Source organism: Otolemur garnettii, unplaced genomic scaffold (genome assembly GCF_000181295.1).
Source record: "Otolemur garnettii isolate 467f Iridium unplaced genomic scaffold, OtoGar3 scaffold00015, whole genome shotgun sequence".
In the NCBI taxonomy this organism is placed as follows: domain Eukaryota; kingdom Metazoa; phylum Chordata; class Mammalia; order Primates; family Galagidae; genus Otolemur; species Otolemur garnettii.
The window spans coordinates 2,371,386-2,390,592 of NW_003852410.1; the positions used below are offsets into that span (position 1 = coordinate 2,371,386).

General features: G+C 50.0%; 1 protein-coding gene and 1 pseudogene across 1 annotated transcript in view; both read right to left on the reverse strand.

Moving 5' to 3' along the window:
* The window catches only part of CAV3 (caveolin 3), a 12,211-nt gene extending 5,226 nt beyond the window's left edge, over nt 1–6,985 (reverse strand). Inside the window, exon 1 of the mRNA XM_003785471.2 lies at nt 6,806–6,985. Coding sequence (XP_003785519.1) covers nt 6,806–6,919 — 114 coding nt within the window. The 5' untranslated portion in view covers nt 6,920–6,985. The remainder of the gene's footprint in view (nt 1–6,805) is intronic.
* A 10,684-nt stretch (nt 6,986–17,669) lies between these two features.
* On the reverse strand, nt 17,670–18,731 carry LOC100943206 (annotated as a pseudogene).
* Nucleotides 18,732–19,207: the final 476 nt, after the last annotated feature.

Sequence of the window (19,207 nt, forward strand, 5' to 3'; positions counted from 1 at the left end):
TGACATCAGACGGTGCGTCTGAATCCCCTGACATCAGACGGTGCGTCTGAATCCCCTGACATCAGACGGTGCGTCTGAATCCCCTGACATCAGACTGTGCGTCTGAATCCCCTGACATCAGAAGGTGCGTCTGAATCCTCTGACATCAGATGGTGTGTCTGAATCCCCTGACATCAGATGGTGTGTCTGAACCCCTGACATCAGACGGTATGTATGTCTGAATCACCTCTGCAGTCTCCTTCTGCAGGGTCATCGCAGAGACAAGGTTCCCCAGCAGCAGCTGAAGCACAGAACATAGCACATGCTGGTTCTGATGAGGGGAGGACATGGCCAGGCATTATCAGGAGCTTGGGGTCAAGAGAATTCTAAAGAGGGGATCTAGGGCACCTGATCTAGAACATAAAGGGACTTGAGGTCATGTAAGGAAGCTGGGTAGGGACCAAGATAACAGAAGACTGCAAGGAAAGGGAGGGCACCCTGCCAGAGGAATGCCCTCAGAATCTGTGAGCCCTGGACTTTGCCTGCCTGCCCACTCGGCCTCTGCCCTCAGGAAGGTTGTGCATTTTGAAATGGGTAGAAATACCCTGGATGGAGGGCTACACTTGGCTGTACACCAGCTTTCAGCAGATGCTTAGCTAGTCTCCTCTCAGCATCTATGCCGTTGGGTGTCTCATCCCATTTTGGGTCTGGCCTTACCTCTGATTCACTTTGTCCATGACAGTGTGGCGGAAAGAATGCTATGCCAGTCCTAGAATTAAACTTTGCAAGACCTGGCAGCTTCTGTTTTGGAGACTCCCGCACCCCCCCACCCCATGTTAGAAGTCCACTTTTATACTCTGCTCTAGAGACCAGTGAAGTTAGAAGTCCTCACTGCTGTACTTGCACTAGAGACTGGCGGAGAGGCCATGTGAATGGGGAGGTCTTAAATTACACGCATAGTCCTAACCACCTCAGTGTCCCTGCTGAGCCTTGCCTTTCATCTATCTCCACCAATACACCAGGCATGTGAGTGAGGCATCTTGGATGTTCCACCTCAGTAGAGCCTCAGGTGATTGCATTTGACTGCAGCTGCATAAGAGGTCTCCAGTGAGGAGCCAGTAGAATCGACCAGCTGAGCCCTGCCAACCCACAGAACTATGAGAGATCATAAAATCGATGTTGCTTTAAGCCAGTGGTTCTCAACCTGTGGGTCACGACCCCTTTGGGGGTCACCTAAGACCATCCTGCATATCAGATATTTACATTACTATTCATAACAGTAGCAAAATTACAGTTATGAAGTAGCAACGAAAATAATTTTATAATTGAGGGTCACTACAACATGAGGAACTGTATTAAAGGGTCGTGCCATCAGGAAGGTTGAGAACCACTGCTTTAAGCCATCAAGTTTGGGGATGATTTTTTACATAGAAATTTGTAATGACACAGTCTATCTTTAGGGAAGATAAGGGACAATTCTGAACTCCAGGTTTGTTTTCTATAGGATAAAAGTCCCACATTCAAACATGTCACATTGCAATCTGCTGAAAGCTGGTGTACATTGCAATCTGACATGTTTGAATGTGGGATTTTCATGCTCAAACATCACCAGCTCAGCCAGATAAGAACTGCTGCTGGTATAAACCAGGAATCTGCATTTTAACAAACTCTCCAAGAAAGTGGACCACATTTTGACAAACTCTAAGACCACTTGATAACCCAGAAGTCCCTATAACACCAAGTCCTGATACCCTACCATGAATTAGACTGATGTGGTCCTTCTTAGAGGTCATTGCCAGAAGGAAGGACATTTCCAAAAGGAAGGAATTGACAACGCGGAATGACTGGGAGGTTGGATGACCCTCCATGATCCAGCCTTAACCTGCCTTTTTTGGCTTCTCTCCCACAAATTCCCTTTTGGGTGTTCTATACTAATCCCATCTGACAGGTCATTCTTCTCCTGCAGAAAAAGCAGAAAAGAGGTTTCATCTGTTGTGCCAAGTCTGACTAGCCAATGGGGCATGGCTTCCTGAAAGAGTGCCGTGATCCATTGGTAACATCTGCATGAACAGGGGAAGGGGCAGTGGCAGCATCTACTCCTTACATTTACAACTCTAGCCCACATTCTTCCCAGTGTTGTGAAAAAATCCATACCTTTTTTATTCTGTTTCTTCCTCTTGGAAAGCCTTGCCCTCTATCTCACATTATAAGGTTTTCTGATTTTTATTATGCACCTTGCACCTCCCCATAAAGCTGGATCCTGATTTTCCTCCATGAAAGTAACTTCTTCCTCCCCTAACTTCCCATGACACTTCACTTGCCATTAATTTACGACTGTATTCTGCACATTTTCATTACTCTGGTCTTGTCTGTTAGGTTGGATTCATTTTCAAGGGGGGAGGAACCATAATCAGGTTCATTTTGATTTTGTGTAAATGAATGGGCCCACACTAGGAGCAGGACTTGGCAGAGCTGGTCCTCTGAGTGTTCACTGGCCTGAGCTGAAAGAGGCAGGTGTTTTGTGGCCAATGTGGGTGCAGATGGAGCTAGCATATTGGAGGTATACTGGGGAAGCTGGGATGCCATCTGTCTGCCTGCCTCAACTTGGAGCACCTGAGGAAAGAGGAGCTGAATTCCAAAGCCGGAGGACCTGTGTGACACTGGGGCACAACCATTACTGCCTCAGGGCCTGGAGCCTAAGTGTGAGCTGGGAGAACGGAAGAGGGCTGTCAGTGAGTCAGTCCTTGAGACCTCACAGGCTCTTCAGAAACAACTTGGGGGGACTTTTGCGTGGGGCTGGGGTCCTGAGGCAGGCATGGGGCTAGACTTGAGCCTTCCCAACTTGGTTCTGAAGAGAGAAGTGTTGTCAGGTTCTGCCAGTGAGTGGAGAGCCCCGGGGACCTTTGGCAGCCCCAGCCTGGTGGGACTTGCACACAGTGGGTCTGTCCTTCTCATTACTGTGTCCTCTGGGACAGCACAGTGTAGGGCACTCAGTAGGTGCTCAGTCACAATTTGTGGCATTGATGTCGGCCAGGAGGGTGACAAAGGAAACGGGGTGTGCTCTCCTCCTCAGCTGTAGGCCCCCCCACCTTCCACACTGCCCTTGGAGCACAGTGGAAGCTGGCTGGGCTGCACAGGGGTCTTGCTCTGCTTTCGCTCTCATTTTCTAGCCTAGGTTGAAGGGCAGCACTGAAAGGGAGGGCCTCCCCTCTGCGGGGGTCAAAGCCCCAGCCCAGGGGGCCTGTCTCCTGCTCTTCATCCTCCTGGGCTTTACGTGTGAGACCTGAGCAGCCGGTGGCAGAGGGGACAAGGTCTCCCTCTTTTCCACTCCACCTACATCTATACCAAGGATTCAGGCTCAAAGAAGGAAAAGGATTTTCTCCAGAGTCACACAGCAAGCTCGGGTCAGGACTGTGACCAGAATTCAAGACTCTGTGGCAGGGTCCCACCTCCCCATTCTTTCCACGTCACTCATTTTTAGCCATGGGAGGAGCCTCCTGCCCCCCTGCCCTGGGAGCCCATCCTGACAGGTGCCTATGGGCCCCGCCAGGGCCTTGTGAGTCTTCCTGTTGGCCTGCGTCTTGCTTCTCGGTGTCCCTCTGTCTCCTTCATTCCCTCTGCCTTCCTGTCCCTCTCTCTTGTCTTTTCCCCAGTCTATGACAAACTCTGGGTGATGTGGGGGCTGCCCTGCTCAGACAGGCCGCCCGTGTCCCTCCCTTTCTTCCTTTCCTTCATTCCTTAACAGTCTGTGACACAGACCTGGCGTCTACTTGAGTTGGTGTGTGGTATTTATCTGACTGCTCTATGATCCTGGTTCTATAGCTCTAAACGTTTCCATTTCTCAATCATTAAAAATAAGAGAAAGAAAAAATCAACTTCCCAAACTAGAGAATGTCCAATAAAGCCAAATAACAATCTGCTCTGGTGAGAATTACTTGCGGTCCTCTTGTCTGGCTTCTGAGTGCAGTTTTTCTGGGGCTCAGGGCCTCTGGGAGAGCTTGCCTCACACTGTGGCCCTGCCCACCCCCCCTCCCCCTTGTTATGTGTGGGCCCGGGCCTGGAGTCTCTCCTTCCTGGCCCAGGAGCACCTGAAAGACCCTTCTCTGCTCCTCAGCTGTTGTGGATGTCCTTTAGAAGCCACATTCTCCCATGGGGTCCCCTTCCCCAACCCCCTGCAGCCACCAGGGCCCACCAGATGGTCCCCTGAGCATGGCACTGGCTCCTGGCTTAGTTCTCTTGTCCTACAGACTACAAGTCCCTCAAGGACCCTCTTCTGCTCACAATTGTGACCCTCTTATTGGGGACTGTGTTAGACACCTTCAACCCCCTCATCTCATTTAATCCCTACCCTGTATTTCTATGGCATGTCTCTGCTCTGAGAGTCATTTTCCTGGTGGAGGTAAATGATATTATCCCCATTTAACAGATGGAAACTGAGGCTCAGAAAGCTGAGGTGCCTTGTCCAGTGTTATTATTTTTAGGAAAAAGAGCATGGATTTCAAATCAGATGTGTTAAAGACACGTCTGGGATTATTCCTGTTGAATCTCACTGTAGAAGCCACGACTCATTATATCTTATATTTATATAGGGCTTTATTGCTCATGGACCTTGCTCCCTAATTTCCCCATTGCAGTATTCACACTGTGCTATAATACACACATGTCCTAGCTCAAATGCTAGTGATTTATAGAAATGTCATATACAGCACAGTATAAAGTGTTATGGAAGAACGCCCTGAGTAAAGGAAGGGCACAGAGGAGGGAACAACTGAGTGCTTGGAGGATCAGGGAAGGCTTTCTGGAGAAGGTGCCATTTGAGCAGGGCCCTGAAGGCTGAATGGGGCATTGGCCATGTGGAGGAGAGGAAGAGGGCACTCCTGGCAAAAGCACAGGGGTGTGTATTGGTGGGAGCAAATCAGGCACAAGGAGCAGGTTAGGACCAGATTGCGTTAGGTTGGGAAAGCCACCTGGAGAGATTAGGCCAGGCGTCCTCAAACTATGGCCTGTGGGCCACATGCAGCCCGCCTAGGACATTTATCCAGCCCGCCAAGTGTTTTTGCCCCCACTGCCTGTCCTGCTTAGCAGCCGACTTGTCCCAAGGCCCACAGTCCAGCCCTCCAATGGTCTGAGGGACAGTGAACTGGCCTGTGTTTAAAAAGTTTGAGGACCCCTGGATTAGGCTTTATGCAGTGAGACAGGTGTCCCATTGAAGGATGGCAACAAGTCCTTACCACACCATCTAATATAGGGCTTTGAGCCTTGAGCACTTAAAAGGTGGCAACTAAAGAATTATAAAGTGTGTTCAACCTTAGTTAAAATTCAGACTGGCACTTGGTTCCATTTTTGGAAAACTTTGGAGAATGTTTGGAACAACTTGGGCATGTGAATTGATTTTCACCTGTACCTTTTATGCATTCTACATACAGTACAGAACAAGTATTTCTGATGAAAATTTAGAGCCCAAATGTAGACGTACTCTAAGGATAAGATACACGTTGGATTTGGAAGATGAAGAAAAACTGTACAATAGCTCATTAATCATTGTTGTATATCAATACCTTGAAATGATACTGTTTTAGATTCGTACAGTTAAATGAAAACAATCATGAAAATTAATTTACCTGTTTGCTTTTACTTCTTTAAATGTGGCTATTAGAAAACTTAAAATTCCAAGGGGTAGCTATATTGACACTGGACTGTATCCAGCACATTCAGTAGGACCTAGGAGGCCCCAGCACCCGTCCCCTTAACAGCCCTGGCAGTGACTCTGATGGTGGTGACTGAGATCCTGCTTCAAGGATTTCCGCTTTTATTTATTTATTGAGAGACAGAGTCTCACTTTATTGTCCTCGGTAGAGAGCTGCGGCATCACAGCTCACAGCAACTTCCAACTCCTGGGCTTAGGTGATTCTCTTGCCTCAGCCTCCTGAGTAGCTGGGACTGTGGGCGCCTGCCATAACGCCCGGCTATTTTTTGTTGCAGTTTGGCCAGGGCTGGGTTCGAACCTGCCACCCTTGGTATATGGGCCAGTGCCCCATTCACTGAGCCACAGGTGCCAACCCAGAGTTCTGCTTTTAAAAGATCCCTCTGGGTACCAGATGGAGTTTGGATTGAAGATGTGGGCCTGGGGGTAGCCAGGCTGCTAATGTCACCAGGCACAGAAAGAGGCCCAACTTCAAGCAGCAGCCATGGGGACACTCTTTGGAGGCTGGACAACTCCTACCATTCCCTTTTCAGGAACCCAGGTGCCCTCTGAATGGCCTTCGCCCTGAGGGGGCTGCAGGACCTGGAGTGAGCGGGACCTGAGGGAAGGTCTGGGGCACAGCCCCTAGCTGTGGGGGACAGAGGCTGGGCAGTGGGAGGGTGCAGGGAGTGGGGGCATGTCCAGGGGCTGCCAGCCCTGCTGGAAGCCGCCCTCTGGGGATTAACCCCACACTCACTGAGGAGACCGCAGAAATGGCTCCTGGCACGCAATAGAGCCCAACTGGGCCACCCGTTCCCGTTCCCTCCAGGATGAGGGCCAGCGTGGGTGGCGAGAGCCCACAGTAGTAAGGAGGGGTTTTCTCTGTGACTTGCCTTCCCTGCCCCTATCAATTCTTGGACCATGTGTATGTGGCTAATTTTTTGCTCTTGATTATGCTCATGGTCCTCTGGGAGTTTATAAACCTTTTTTTTTTCTAAAGGGGAGATTTGGAGAAGACAGAGCAAAACAAGGTCTCTTTGAAGGGTACCCATTGTTCCCTGCAACAGAAACCCTCCCCTGCCGAGCACCTGGGGGCCAAAACTGACCCCCTCGGGGTTGCTGGGACAGGCCCGCAGAGCCTACCTTGACTATGTCTTCGTTAATGTTCTTGGGGTCTCGGTTCACCAGATCAATCTCCTTGAAGTGAATGTCCTTGACGATCTGGGCCTCGAGGTCTGTGCGCTCTTCACCCATCATCTCAGAGCTGGGGGGCAGGAGGAGAGCCGAGCAGTGTGACCAGCGGGGGCTGAAAGTACTTGGGGCAGAGAGACCAGTTCAGTGTCCCCAGACTTGTGTCCCTGCAGGCTAAATAGGCCCCACCCAGTATGCCGGCTGACAGCTGTCCCACATAACTTCAGCCTGCCTCTGGCTAAAGCCTACTGTGGCAGGCCTCCAAGCTAAAATTAAGACTGGAGCTCTTCTGGAAGGCTGAGCACTCCTTAAAGGGGGCTGCTGCAGGGTGTTGGGCTTCAGGCGAGGAAGCAGAGAGCCTGGGAGCACCTGTGTGCTACCAAGGTGGCCAGGCTATTGCCATGGGGCCCCTGGAATTTGTCCCACCGCTGTCAGAGTTTGGGCTCCTCTGTCGAGCAGCTGTCCGAGGAAGGCTGTGAGGTTGGCCTTAGCTCTGGTGGGCCATGTGGTCTTGGGCACACTTCACCTCTCTGGGCTACTATGCCCTCATCTGTAAAATGGGGACATGATGATAATGGCTGGGGCTCTTCCTACCTTTGTGGAGAGGAGGAGATGAGCTGGTGCAGGGGGTGCTTCAGGAGCTGGAGATGCTGTCTGCTAGCAGGGGTTCTGGTTGGACTGTGAGCTCCTGGCCCTGCACTTTGATGGCCTTGAGCAGGTCTGAGGGTTCCCCGTTTCTGGGGCTTCCCCCTGGAGGGGTAGCTGATGGACAGAGGTGTGGGGTGGGGCTGGGGATGAGACCCCCCATGGGACCGCTGCTCCTCAGCCCTCTTGATGAGTAGGTGAAGGGGCAGGGGGGACGTCCATGCCTACCTGCCCTTAACCCTGCCCTAATGACAGCTCCTGGGATGTCACTGGGCTGCAGACACCCCACATGCACTAATGGGGCGTACCTCTCCTACATGTCTGCTCAGATTTTCTGTGCCTTGCCCATTCATCTGTCACCTGGGCACAGGCAGTGTGGAAATGAAGAGTCTATGTCTCCACAGGCCAGGGTCTGGGCACCCATTTATCTGTCCTTCTCCTCCTTCATTCAGAATTTGCCAGTGGCTGGGGATAAACAGACCAGGAAGGCTCTGCCCCTGCTTTGAGGAGCTCCCAGTCTAGGGGGACATCAATTAAAAAAAAAAGATTATAAATACAGTGTGGCAAGTGCTACAAATCAGAAATATTTTACACAAAGCTTGCCTTAGAAGTCCATAGGTGGCAATGGCTTACTCTGAGTGCGTCAGGGAAGGTTTCCTATAGGAGGTAGCTCTTGAGTTAGATATTGAAGGACAAGCAGGGGCTTGACCCCCTAGGACACTCCAGGTTGTGGGACTGCAGACTTGAGGGAGTAGTATCGGCTGAAAGGTTGGGGTGTCTGGGGTTAAGGGTGGGGCAGGAAGGAGACGTGGCTCAGTTTGGGCTTGGCTGTGAACTATCCCAAATGGCATGCTAAAGAGTGTGGATGTATCAAGGCGTCAGAAAGCCCTGGAAGGCTTCAGAGCATGAGAGGATCATTATCAGATATGTGTGGGAGGAGGCTCCCTAGTGGGCAGGCAGAGAGTGGACTGGAGCAGGGGGGAATTCGAGATGGGAAGACTAATCAGAAAGCTGATGGTAATAAAGCCTCTCTTTGTAGCAGTGTTAATAATAAGGATGCAAAAATAATAGTGTTTTGAACAAGGTAGAGACTTTTCCCCTCTCTCACTTTACTTTTTTCCCATTGCCCCGTCTGGGTCTCCAGGTCTCCCTAGTCCTCGGTACACGTATCTTATCCCGCAAGGAGATTAAACAGACAAAGAAAGAATGTTGCTGCTTCTTTTCATGTGGGATACAGCAGGGATCTGAGCCTGAGATTGAGCTCTGTCTACAGCAGGACCAAATATGTCTGGAGAAAAGGTGGGCCAGCCAGCAGCAGTACTGTCACAAGGGATGGAGGAGCCACCTGGAGAGGCTCCTGCTAAAGGGGAAGTAATAGGAAGATGACAATAATGATGACAGAAGGTCGCGATTTCCAAAGATGTCCAGGTCTGTGCTCTTACGATGGACTTGAAACTCCTTCTACCAAGAGGTAGAATCCATATGCCTTCCCTAAACAGATTCCTGCCCTTTTCCTCTGAAGGTTCCTGCCCTGGGAACTCGGCCGCCATCTTGTGAGGAAGCTCACACTAGCCCAGGTGGCTAGACCACCCGTGGAGGAACTGAGCCCCCAGCTGTCAGCACACATCACCGTCAGGAGTGAGAGCAAATAATGCTTCAGGTAATGCCAGGCCCCAGTCTCGGTCACCACTAATCTCCACACTTTCCAGCTGACGCTCCAGACACCACGGACAGAGACAATGTGCTCTCTGAGCCCTGTCTGCATATCCATGGACACCATAATTTTTCTTTTTATGTCACTGAATTTTCAGGTAGCTTGTTTCACATTCACTCACTGGGACAATGAGTGATAATTGATCACAACAGTAACTACCACTGGTTGAGATTCACCGTGTGCCTGGTTCCAAGCTGCGGCACCCTTGGAGTGCAGAAATTGGCTTGTCACATGAAAGGGTCACTGCTGCCTCTAGCTGGTGATCAGTGCTGAGTGCCAAAGGGGTGGGACAACCAATACACATTTTGAATTTCAGAGGAAGGACCTGTACTTTAGCTGGGCCAGAAGGATGACTGGAATCAGAGCGGCAGAGAGGAAAAGGCCAGACGCCAGAGGCAGAGAAAGCATCTCTCACTTCCTTAATAACAGTCCTATTTCCGAGACAATGCTGGTGGAAAGAGCACTCAAGTCAGGGACCATTAGTCTTTTCTTGGCTCAGTCACTAATGGGGTTTGTGACCTCTCGGAGCCTCCACGTTCTCCCTAGTCAAGTGCGGGTGGTAAGGCCTGCACAGTCCCTCACGTGTGAATCTGTGCCCCACGCAAAGGCCCAGGGAACCTGGGGCAAAAATGTTAGGAAGATAACTCACAGAAAGGTGAAACTTTCAAGTCCCCCCTGGGGTGATGCATCTAATAAGAGAACACAGTTAAGGAGAGTGATTTCCCAAGCCCATTTGGTGTCTGTGATTTTATGGAGGACTTTGTGTTCTCATTTTAAGGGCGTTTTGTTGTTTGTTTTTGTTGTTTGCCTCGGGAAGGAAAAGGCAGAGAAAAACATTTTGAAAATAGGATGTGCAGGTGGACATAAATTCGTGAAGGTGGCAGTGGAGGATTACATAGGCTGCCTCTCTGAGGAAGTCACGGCACTTAGTGAGCCGTCCGATGAGGGCTGCCATTAACCAGCCAGCTTTGTCCTTCATGCTACCGTTTCCCCAGCGGGCAGGTCTACAAAAATGAGCAAGGAGGGAAACTTCTGTCCGTGGAGGAGTTTTATATCTACGCTGAGAGCTTCTATTTTCTTCATGACTTGGCTTTCGGGGCCTGCATTTTAGAAGACAAACTACACTATGCTAGAGCTGGAAGAGGTCCGGCTTTCCCATTTTATAGGTAAAGAAATTGGGGGTCCAAAATTCTTGGTTAATAGAAGGGAGAGCCCATGAGCAGGGCATTCCTTTCCAAACTTCAGTTTACTCATGGCTGTAAAGAGAGCAGCACCGTCTTTTCCTACCATCAGAGATTTTAAGTTTTCTAGAATGGCTTCCCTTGCAAAAGACAGTGTGAGGTCGGGATGCATGAACAGATACACCATTAGAGTGGTGGAGGGGACTGTTCTGTGCCCTGGTGAGACTATACTTGGAGCCTTCTTCAGGCTCTGTGTTTTAAGAGGGGGTCTAGGTAAATTAGAGCATATCTAAGGAGGGTGAGTATGATGGTGCAGGAACTTGAAACATGTCTTGTAGGAAACAGGAGAATTTGGGTTGCAGAGGAGACGACTAAGGGGGAGGGGCAGAAGAACTTTACTCAAGTCTCTGAAGGTTTAAGGGATGAGGTTTATTCCGGGTGGTCCCAAGGGCTAGTCAGTAAGTGGCAGACCTTGGTTTGGCCCTGGAGCTCTGCTGCCCTCCTCGAGAATGATAGCTGGTAAGTTACTATTAAGGGTACCAGAAAGAAGTGCGTTGCAGTTTTCCAGAGATGTCACAATATGGTTCAGAAAGGGGCAGGGGTCTTGGGGCCAGAAGCATTAAAGGTAAAGAAGTGAAAAGGATCCCAAACTGGAAAACTAGAGGAATGGGCCAATAGTAGGGCCATAGAGTAAATATAATTTAGGCCCTTCTGGCTATGTAAGTTGAGGGTCCAGGGTGAAAACAAAAAACCTTTGTTAAAAAGTGGTTAAATTTTCAAGATGCTGAAACTAAGGCCCCAGGGTTGTAGGCTCATGAAGCTGACCCTGGTTTCAGCCTCTGAGGGCCACACTGTCTCTGTCATGACCACTGAACTCTGTGCTCAGAGCACAAAAGCAGCCATAGACAACAGGGAAATGAAGGGGCCATGGTTGGGTCCCAATGAAACTTCATTTACAAAAATAAGTGGCAGCCACATCACCAAAATAGGATTTTGGCCTATGGCCCGTAGTGTGCAAATCCTGTGTAGAGTCCTGCGTCATCAGAGCCACCTCAAGATGGTGCTGCCCTGAGCTCTGTCTGGCCCCAGGTTCATGTTTGAGCCAGTGCAGGTGTGCGCTCCTGACCTCCCACGCTGGGGAGGAAGGGCTCTGACTTGAGTACCGCACCTCATCAGGTTCCTTCAGTCTTTGCTTTGTCCATTGTTTGGTTGTGTGTTTCAGATTGATATGAGGGCACAAATGTTTCGGTTACATTGTTTTCATTCCTCAAGTAAAGTTCAAGTTGTAGTTGAGCCTTCATTCGAGGGGCGTGCCAACCACCCTTCCATTGTGCACGTTAGGTGAGATCCTGCCGACTGCCCTCCCTTTTTCTGGAGGTCACAAGTCCTCAAATAAAGGGTGAGCAGGCCAGCATTCCTTTTGGAGGCTCTGGGAGACGATGTTTCCCTGCTTTTCTACCTTCGAGAGGCTGTCTTTAGTCCTCGGTTTGGGGCTCCTTTGCCCACTTTTTAAGTGCATCCCTCACCCTCCGCTTCCAAACAGGAGCTGTGGTCCAGGATCTCACCTCCCCTCTGCCCTCCCTATACCCCCTCCATGCCCCACCTCTGGTCCCCAGAATTTCCTGTGCTTCCTGCCTGTCGGCTTTTGAGTGCCTGGATTTCACTGCAGTCTGCAGCCCCTGGCTCTGCGAGGGCTCCATGGGACCCCATCTCCAGGGCTGTCTTTCCAGACAGTAAGGATAGCACTGGCCTCAGCTGTGCAGAGCCTGCTGGTCAGTGAACTCTTCCCCTCCCTCTTTTTCTAGACGAATGTTATGTTTGCCACTGAAAAGCAGATTTGGGGCTTTGTATAGGAGAGACTGTCGCAAGGTCTCTGGGAATTGACAGGGGAGGGTCCAGGGTCGGTGAACTGCAGGAGGCGGAATCCTGTAAGAGCTTAAGAGTGTGGGCTGCTGAGTCAATTGATCTGAGAGGATACACTAGCCAAAAGGCGTATGACTAAACCTCAGTTTTCTTACCTGCAAAATAGGAATAATAATATGAAGTGAGGACCATGCCAGGGTCAAAAGCCGAAAGGCCCTCCAGGGAAATGAACAAAGCCGGCCAGGTGGAAGAAACACATGGCCTCGGTGGTCATCTCTTTTTTGATGGACCATTTCTGGGGGCAAGAAATACTCCTCTTTCCTTTGAGCTGTAGGTAAATGGACAGGGCAACCACAGTGATGAGAGCAAGGGGAGCTCAGCCTCAGTGTGAGGAGACAGCCAGGAGAGGTGGGGAGTGTGGAAAATTAGAGACTGTGTGCCCAACGGACTCAGAGAGGAGTGGGATGTGAAAACTGAGGGCTGGCACTGAATGGTTCAGCCTGGGAGAGGACACAGAATCTGGGGCTGTAGCCCCCTGCAATGTAAAGAATCCTAGTCCCCAGCCCCTACACTAGACCAATTATGGTAGAATCTCTGACGTGAATCCTTAAATCTCCCAATGCTTCTGGAATTAGAACCAACATCTGGCAGCAGGAGGAGCCGACCATGGCTGCAGCGCCCCCTGGTGATGGGGCCGGGAAGAGACTAAGGAAGGGAGAGTAGGGCTTGGTGGTGGGGGTGGGGGGGAGCCCATCTGCCCTGCAGAGTGTGGCCCCTCCCATGACCTGCCCCCTCTTCATGAAGCTTCACAGGTCCATTGGGCCTGTTGTCATTGGATGGGGGAGGGGCCGAGTTTAGCGTCAAAGGACATAAGGTTTGAACAACTACTGTGAATAAGAACAGCTGACTTACAAGGGACAAAAAGCCTGATATCTTTTGTGACACTGCTCACCTGTGGTCGGTCTTTCATGGGGAACAGCATGACATTTAATCAGAACTCAAGCAAGAACATTTTAAAATGTATATTTATGCCGAGAAAGAATCCCAATGGACTGGAAATTAGGAAGACAGAGTCTTTGGGAGTTACAGAGTAATCAGCTGATTTTAGGATTAGATTTCAAGATCAGTTGCCCAGGACTCAAAATGAAATAAAATGTCCCAACCACCACAAGCTTGGTAAACTCTAGCTTAAAATTTAAGCCTGTCTCACAGGAGACAAATATAAAAGAACTTGTAGGAGATGACTGTCAGATGTTTAACAAAGCTTTTATACAAATGTACCCTTGATCACCACAAAAAACCACTGAGACCTTCAATAGGATGATTATTAAATTGAGGCAGTGAAAGAAAATTGTTCATTAGGTCTCATTTGTCTGATAAATTTGGCACCTAGGCTAGGTAAATACAAATCATTCTTATGCAAATAGAACTTCGGTGGTTTGCTAATGGTCGCTATTTTGTTTTGCTTAAATACGTGAGAAGATCCCTGCAATATTTCATTTGAACCTGCTGTAGAGCTGGCAGGGGGTTGTCAGGAGAAGTTGTAAATTTAGCTGACACGCACGCTTACCCCCACTATTGATTTCCGAGCGATAGCCTAGGAGGCATTTATTTTGTGAGGGGAAATGCAGTATCATTTCATCCTTATTAGCAGCCCAGGCAGAGAGTAGTCTAACTTGTTGGTTCCCTGGAGTCTAGGAGGTTGGGGAAGGGGGTGGCAGGATTGGAGGGAAGGAGCCAGTTTTAGGCATCTCTCTCAGCAGAGGTGTGGAGGAGAAAGTGGCTTTGCGCTAGGGCAGGACGACCAATGGATTGGAAGCAAGCAAAGTTGCTAAATGAGAGAGGACGGTGGAGCCCAAACCCTGGAAGAAGCATGGAGGGAGGCTTGGCATAGAGGCATGGATTTAGCAGAAGGGTTGGGACCGGACACTCTTTTCTTTAATAAAGTTAGGTTAACTGGGAATAATTGAGCACATGGGATTTTCAGGGTTTCTGACCACGTGTTCTGAGGACTTAACACAAGTTTTTTTCAGAGATCAAAAAGGAACTTCTGGAAGAAACTAAACTCACAGGAAATGAAGAACTGGGAATATGTCGCTGAGAATTCAGCTTTTTGGAGAACAGTGCCTGGCACCCAGCAGGGACTCTGTAGACACTTGCTGGGGGAATAAACAGGTAATATCACACTCATTCATAGCTGGGAAGAGAATTGGGGCAGAAATGCCCAGCCGGACAATTCTGTGAATGAAGGATGTTGGAAATAAATTGTGTCTTGTTACATGTGTTCATTCAAGCTATTCAGGTTTGGGACCCCACGGAGGGAAGGATTGTGAATGGGGGTCCAGCTGCAATCAAGTAGGACGTCTGCTCCACGCGGAGGGTGGTACTGACCGCCAGTCATGCCTTTGCCTGTGCGGACTCTTGGCTCTTCGGAAGCCATCAGGGGTGCCTGCTTCTCTGCCCTGCTATGACTCACGGCAGAGCTGAGTCAAAATTGCCAGCAGCTTTCAGCTGGATTCTGAGTACTTTTGAATTGATGTGTAAGGCCATTATCTTTAATTGTAAATGCTGAAAAGATTGACATTTGTGGTTTTGAAAAGACTGGATCTAAGTTGGGTTGTATAAATTAGAGTTTATCCTGGCTCTCCTACTTACTCGGTATGACTTTAGGCAAGTTTCTTAATCGTACCATGTCTTGGCTTCCTCCTCAGTAAAATGGGGTGATTATGTTTCTTGACTCGCAGGACAAAGTGAGTGAATATGTGAGTAAATGTTCATAAAGCACTTAGGGCAGTGCCTGGCACATGGCGAGAGCTCCATTTGTTAGCCATGGTTGCTATTGTCCATCAGTGGTAGTAATACTTTTTTAAAGGGAGGAAGAGGTAACACTTGTTTGTTACATGCTCTGAGGATGCAACACATTGTATCCACTGCCACTGGACTACCACCATAGCTCTCAGAAGAAGGTTCAGAGAGGTGTCTGAGGTAACAGTTGCTAAATGGCGCTGGGATTCAATCTTAGTGATGCCAAATCTTGCCCCCAGGCCTCAGGCTGGTTCTGAAAGGGATCAGGATGACCTTCGGTTTACAACTGAAGATGGCCTTTGGGTGGGGAGTGGGGATGAGCCTGTGCAGATACTACATATAGGTTCTGGGTTAGAGGGGCCTCCTTTGGAGTGTGCAATTTGGGACCCTGGGTCTAATCATGGGAGCAGGCTCTAGACTGCCACCTTGATGCATCAGTCTCTCTTGGCGGGTAGGGTGGGGGGTTGAAGCTCTAGCCTGGAGAGAAGTTGCTAGGAAGAGGGCCAGGTGGACAGAGCTGAGACCATCATGGTCAGGAGCATGGGTGGCTGGGAGCTGAGTCTGAGCTCCAGTACATGAGACAAGTCCAGGAGGAGGGCGTGGTGGTGGAAGTTACAGCACCAGAATCAATTTTTAAATAGTCAGGTCTCGGTTGATGGTTATATATATATATATATTTTGAACCCAGGTGAGATTTCCTCTGGGGAGTAATGGAAATTTGGGATGGAGGTCAGGGTGGAGGAAGGGCTGGCATCCAGCAAAACCAGGCAATGTCAGAGAAACATGGTAGGTATTATTGTCCCATTTCATGGATCAGGAAATAAAGGCCCTGAGAATTAAAGCAACCTGCCCAAGGTCAATCTGGGAGAAAGTAGAAGAACCTGCTTCATTCAATTCATGTCCCATATTCTTTCCATCATTGGAATTGGTTGCTAATCTATCCAACGGGGCTGTAGGCTCAGATAAATATGTGGATCCAGGCAGGATAGAGGAGTGGGGGTATGCAGGTGCCCGATTGAAAAGCTGTACCCTGCCATGATCTGACTGCTTCTTCAGCAAAGCTCCCTGGGCTTTAGCAGGGGCAGGAGCTGGAAGCTGGATGGGACAGCTGTGAGTCTGTGCTTTCCACCCTCATGCTCTGAGAGTTTGGGGCAAGGGAAGGAGTGGACATGGCTCCTTGTCAGAGGCCTGGTTTCTTTGCTGGGAGCTCCTCTGGGGAGATTGAGAAGTTCTGTAACAGTACTTGGGGGTAGAGGGTGGGCTGAGGGAAGGGAGCCTCTGTGGGGGGCTCTGCCCCTTCACTCCTGCTACTTGCCCACCTCTCTGCCCCTCAATCAGCCAGACTGTGGCCTTCCTTGGTGCTGCCCTGGACACTGAGCTTTCTTGTAAGCATATGTTTGAAGAAAGAGTTCCAGCTTCAAGCCAACTTCAAACAATTTGAAGCCTGAGATAGCAGAGCACATTTTCCCTGGGAGGTGAGACCTAGCAATGCACAAGGTCCCCAGTGGCCAGTAGGCACAGTGAGCTGACAGTGCTCTGCCCGTATCCCCTTGCCTTTACCATGTTGGGTGCCCCAGCTGCTGGTACTCATGTTTCCCTGCCGAGATCTGCCCCTGGGCCCTGGGGCCTGCTTTGGCAATTATCACCGTGGAGGGGCAGCAGCCAGCAACCACTGACCAGCAGGAGTTGGTGTGTAAGCACCCCTGCTCCCTACCCTTGGGAGCCCGGGACAGGACACTGAGGCCGGTGTACCCCTTAGGGGTCCCCAGGGGGATCACATGCCAGTCAGCCCCAGTGGCTCGCAGCTGGTTTGACCAGCCGTTAGCAGCACCTACCTTTCCCTGGACCAGTTTCCCATCCCTGTCAGTTTTCTTTGCACCTCCCACATGGCTACTTGTTCTAGAATCCTTGTCTCAGAGTGTCCTCCTGGGACACCCGAACTAGCAAGCTATTTTAAGACCTGGCCACCCATTCACCTTTATTTATTTATTTATTATTTAAGAACTTTATTAACAGGTGTTTGCAGTTTGTTGACTTTTTTGAAAAAAAAAAATCAGGTTGTAAACTTTTATTACAAATTAAAAATGAAGTTCTTAAAAATCTCAACTTGACCAGATATGAAACAATTTAAAAAACATTTAAAGGCGTATTGAGAAAAACCAGGCTTTTTAAAAAACACGTTTGTAATTACCAAAAAAAGACGTCTTTAGGTAAAAATAATAAAACCCCCACGCAGCACAGATACCGTGTTTCCCCGAAAATAAGACACCGCTTATATTTATTTTTTCTCAAGAAGACACACTAGGGCTTATTTTCAGGGGATGTCTTTCTCTCCCCCTGGAAATGCATGGCGTGGCTAGGTCTTATTATGGGGTAGGGTTTATATTTAAGAAATGCATAGAAATCCTGCTAGGGCTTATTTTGGGGGTAGGTCTTATTTTCAGAGAAACATGGTAATGCAGATAGTTCTAGTTATCTGGTCAATGGGCAAAAAGCAAGCACTTAAGGTCTTCAGCTCCAATCTCTTGCTCATTTCTTATTGCTGGAATTTCATATTTGTTTCTTCTTGGATGACTAAACCTGACAATGGTAGAGATGGTGAGCGGCATTAACTCAGCCCTGCCCTGCTCAGCCTCTGAGCGGACGAATTCCCAGCTGGTGGATCAGCTGCTTTTATTTCTACCATCTCGTGGTTTAGGGTTTTCTGAGCGTCTGCGTCGGTAATTGAAGTTGTGATCGCACCCACGTTGAGGTGGCTGCTGACCTTGGGTCTCATCTCCTTGATTCTCTCTATCCTCTTCATTGCTGTCCTCTCTGGGCTGTCTTTGGCCGGGAAGGTCCCTGCAGAATCGTGGTCTATAACCCCGATACATACTCTGTCTTACTGGTCTACCTCGTTCTCCTGCACCCTGATTGTCAGCACCTCCATCGCTTCTCCCTGCACAAGAGGGTTGGGACACTGTGGCTGACGCCCATAGGGTCCCCTTGTGTAGCAAGGCGAGAACCTTCGCCTGCGGTGGGCGGCGTTGTTGGGCCTGGTCCTCAGGAGTGCTCTCCGATCCCTCCTTCTTTCCCCCCTCACTATTCTGCTAATTCTGCTGGTAATTGCGTGGAGGCCCCTGAGACAGAGAGCGCCTATATTACGGTCTGCTGCGTATTTACTGCCTTGAACTGGAATTCCACCGAGGCCTGTGACATCTGCTGCCTCCGCACCCTTTTCTCCTTCAAGAACATCAAACTCCATGGTCCCTCCAGCTCCCGCACTGCGAAGGGACTTCCCGGGGTTATTCTTCTTTATGGCAGTCTGGTGTACAAACACATCTTCCTTGGTGTCATTCCTGTCGATGAAACCATATCTGTTTCTTACATTGAACCATTTTACTGTTCCCAAAACCTTTGTTGTGATGCCCTTCTTGTCCCCGCTGGCAGGCGTCGCCGATGTGAGGCCCCCCGGGGCCAACGCTCCTGCACGGCTGCCCGTGGTGCCGGGCTGGGTGTCAGCAGCGCCGAGGGCCAGGGCAGCGGGAAGGGGGTGGCAGGTGGCTGCTGGGTCTCTGCATCGCTGCTCATGGTTGCTGTGATGGTGACTGGGGCCGACTGCGGTAGCTGCGGCTCCTCCCCAAGTGTGATGGTAACTAGGCCGGTGGCCGCGGTGGGGCTGCTCAGGGCTCTCTGGGGTCCGCTCTCCACTCCTGCAACCGACCGAACTCCCATTCACCTTTAGATGCCCTCTGGGCACTTATGTCCTTTCTTTATGACAGTAGATGTGTCAGCACTGTCCCTCACTGTTGACTTGGAGGCATGGGTTATTTCTTCCTGGGCATCCTCACCCGCAGGCCCTCCAGTTCCCCCAGGCAGCCCAGCACCAACTGTTCTTGTAGAGGACTTCTCAGCCAGGAGCAATGTGGGGACATTGGCAATGTCTGGAAACACCTTTGATTGTGGTGTGCGTGCTGCTGACACCTGGTAGACAGGCTGGGACACGGCTGAACGTCCGCTGCACAGGAGGCAGCCCCGGCCACAGAGTCAGTGGTGTGCGGCTGAGAACAGGCTTTCACAATGGAAGCCAGTCACCCTGGCAGGATTCTTCCCAGGACCGAGTCCCAAGCCCCAGGACAGACTGTCAAGAGTCAGCCCTAGAGACCC